This window comes from Cynara cardunculus, assembly GCF_001531365.2.
Source record: "Cynara cardunculus var. scolymus isolate 2C chromosome LG 10, CcrdV1, whole genome shotgun sequence".
Taxonomy (NCBI): Eukaryota; Viridiplantae; Streptophyta; class Magnoliopsida; order Asterales; family Asteraceae; genus Cynara; species Cynara cardunculus.
Genome location: NC_037537.1, coordinates 9,999,941 through 10,003,225, shown reverse-complemented (window position 1 = coordinate 10,003,225; position 3,285 = coordinate 9,999,941). Strand labels below are relative to the sequence as shown.

Below are 3,285 nucleotides of genomic sequence, written 5' to 3'. Positions count from 1 at the left end.
CTCTTAAAGTGAAACATTATCCCCTTTAAAGTGAAACATTCTCCCACTTAAACTGATAAAAAATTATCACTTGAAATCTCTTCCTTTAAAAACCAGTAAACTCTTTTAAAATATGGTCTTCACATTCACTCCCCTTGAATATTGCAGCACAATAATCTTCAGCAGAAATCAGCAATCATCACATTCACTCCTTGAATCTTTGACAAAAATTCCCAATATTCAAAAATGACGCAGAAATTTTCATTCATTATACAAGAATACTCCCCCTTTAGATGAAATGAGGAGCATTTACATCATACACCAAAAATGAATGAATATTTGAAAGTATGCTGTCAATTCATAAAATGGTAAGCAAATCTTTTCAAATTTGCTTATATAATATTTTCAGATTATGAAGATAAGGGAAAGAACCAAATTCAACTTATGAACTTATTTGCAATCTTATAGAAAGATTGGCTTGTGAATATAACAGATATATTCAGTACAACGAATGTACTTCATATATGAGACTTTTTAACGTTTATCTCACCAGGACTTCCATTCAAATTAGACTTAAAAAGATAAACAGTGTGGACTACACAAATTTATCAGACTCAATTCGTGATAAAAAAGACTTGAAGGGGGAACATATATCCTTCTTTTTCAATATCAATTCTCTCCAAATGAGAAAATGATAGATTATGAGCTGCGTGCCCCAAGTGTTATTGAAACACTTATCTTTTGAGAGATAAATGAGTAACCGGTGGGGTTGTGACAAGAGTTGGCTTGGGCTTTGTCTATTTTCAGTATTAGTCTCCAAAGAATTGAGAACTAATAGATTTCATGGTTTGCCCGGATTATAATAGATATACAGGATTTCTTTTAATCTTTTAATCCTGACACAACTCTCAATTCTTTTAGCTCACAACAACTACCCCTCTCATTTTCATTTTAAGCTCTGCACACAAACCTATTTTTCATTGAAGCTCATTCAGATATGGATGTCCTCTTGGGTAGGGCTGTCGGTTCTGACAATCCATAGAGGTATTTCAGTAAAGCTTTTAGTCCCTCCTAAAAATAACAATGTAAGCTCATTTGATCACAAATGATTGATCAAAAATATTATTGCAATTATGCACAAATGATCAGAATGAAAATTGATCAAGAAAAATGTAGCAATTAAGTACAGGAAACAATCAATCTGGAGTGATGTACAAAACAAATTATTCAAAATAGTTGGAAGAAATGAATGAAGATCCGTAAGAACATGTTTACAAATTTACACAAACAAAGAATGAAGAATTATGAATCAATCAAAGAATTATGTTTCATATATGCTCAGAAAACAACTTTGAATACAAACGAGTGTATTATCACCGAAAATGATTTTCATTTAAGAAATATGATAATAACAATTTGAAGAATAGTTGAAACAAGTATTGGAACTATGAATGAAAATAAATTACACAAGTAAAATCTCAAAGAAATACCTTATCAGAAATGATACTCGTTTTATATCAACTCAAATTTCAAAAACATTTTCAAAAACTCTCCCTAGAAAACAGATTCCATAATTCTCTATAAAACATTATTCTCCTGTACTCAGAGTATGGAAACATTTTAGCTCAGAATTGAAGAGCAGGTCCTGAACTGGGTGTTTAGAAGCTATATTCAGGCAAATTATACACTCCTCTTACATTAGTGTATCATATAAAAGATGTCTCTAATCAGCACAACATATGACACACCTGCAAAACAGATTAAGTAGATTTTGGTACCCAGACAAACATGGGTCCTACTTTGTTAGTATTGGCTTGAGGGATGTTATAACTGCCAAACCATATGTTCTTATCAGATAATTTCTTTTTAGTTCTCTTAACAGGTAGACCAGATAAACAATAAGAACCATACCAGTCATTTTCATACCTATTATTCGCATACCAGTTGCTCTCATACCATCTGTTAATTTTCTTCTTGTTGACGAAATCATTTGTTTCGCAAGTTGAGCACCGAATTCTTCTCTTGCTAAAACTGATCAATTGATTAGTAGACTTCACAGTGCAAGGAAAAACAGTATTAGTCACAAATGATTTCTTATTATCAACAAATTTATGAGAAACAACAAAATCAGCTTTATTCACCCAAACTTGCTTAACTTTTGAAAAATTATTGTTTGATTCAATGAGATACCCTTTGTAAAACTGATTTAAAATATGAGATTTGTTCTTAGAAATAGTTGATTTAGGACCACTTGAATAACTGTTGGATTTGACACTGGAACAGTCATAAAAGCAGGTTTTACACTTAGATTGAGATCTAGTTGAGCTTTCAGCACTTGATTTAGAAAATTCTTTTATTTTCTTAAGTAACTGGTCTCTCTCTTCAGCAACTAAATCATATATCTTTTTAAGTTCAGATCTCATATTCATTTCAGCTACAAGTTCTGTCTTTAAATCAGACAATTTCATTGAAGTTTCCGAGAACTTACCTTCCAATTCTTTTCTCAACTTTTCAAAATCTTTCCTTTCTTTCTCAAACTCTTTTCTATCTTCTTCAAAACTTCCTTTATCATTATCTGAAGCAATGTCAAGCCATTTCTTTTTCTCTATTAGCTCTTTAGCGATTGCTGCATTCTTTTTCACAATATTCTTCTTCTCTAAAGCAAAAACTTTTCTCTCATCATTTAAAGTTTTCTGCTTTTTAGCAATGCTATCAAATATTTCCAAATGTTTCTTTTGACATTCTTCCACATACTCTTTCTTCTCAATATCAAACTTGGCTCTTTCCAAGATGACAATCTGTTTAAAATCTGAGATTTGCTTTGAAAGCTTTGTGGCATTCAACTCTAAAGCTTTTATATTGCTTTCAAATGATTTCCTTTCAGCATCAAACTTTTTCTCAGCCTCTATCAATTTATCCTTCTCCTTTTCCAGTAATTTCTTTTCAGCAATCAATTCATTCTCAGCTTTATGAAATTTCTCTGTCAGCTCCTCATTCTTTTGGATTTGCTTTACATTTCTTTCCTGTATATCAGAAGAAAAACCTTTATGAATGAATTCATCTATTTCTTCTCTTAAGAGCTTTTTCTCTTCAACAATCATCTCATGCTCTTTTGATATACTTTTAGCCTAATCTAAATTTGCATGACACGCATAAAACACTTTTACATACTTTTCTTTTTCCCTCTTTAGACTTTTCTCTAAATCAAAAACTTTCTCTCTTAGTTCCTTATTTTCTCTCTCAAAATATAATGCCATTTCAAAATTCACAAACAATTGATTAAACAACAAAGATCTTTGCAGTTCG

The 3,285-nt window shown here is 31.2% G+C and overlaps 1 protein-coding gene across 1 annotated transcript; it reads right to left on the bottom strand.

Annotated features, from left to right (window-relative positions):
* Window positions 1-1,567: 1,567 nt before the first annotated feature.
* LOC112519967 lies at window positions 1,568-3,080 on the bottom strand. The gene is made up of 2 exons (XM_025128279.1): window positions 2,468-3,080; window positions 1,568-1,575 (listed from the first exon to the last, which is right to left on the bottom strand). The coding sequence occupies exons 1-2, from the start codon at window positions 3,078-3,080 to the stop codon at window positions 1,568-1,570; spliced, it is 621 nt and encodes a 206-aa protein (XP_024984047.1).
* Window positions 3,081-3,285: the final 205 nt, after the last annotated feature.

Bases quoted from the DNA above. Each gene is read 5' to 3' on its own strand.
- LOC112519967 (XM_025128279.1), bottom strand. From the start codon at position 3,080: ATGATTGTTGAAGAGAAAAAGCTCTTAAGAGAAGAAATAGATGAATTC.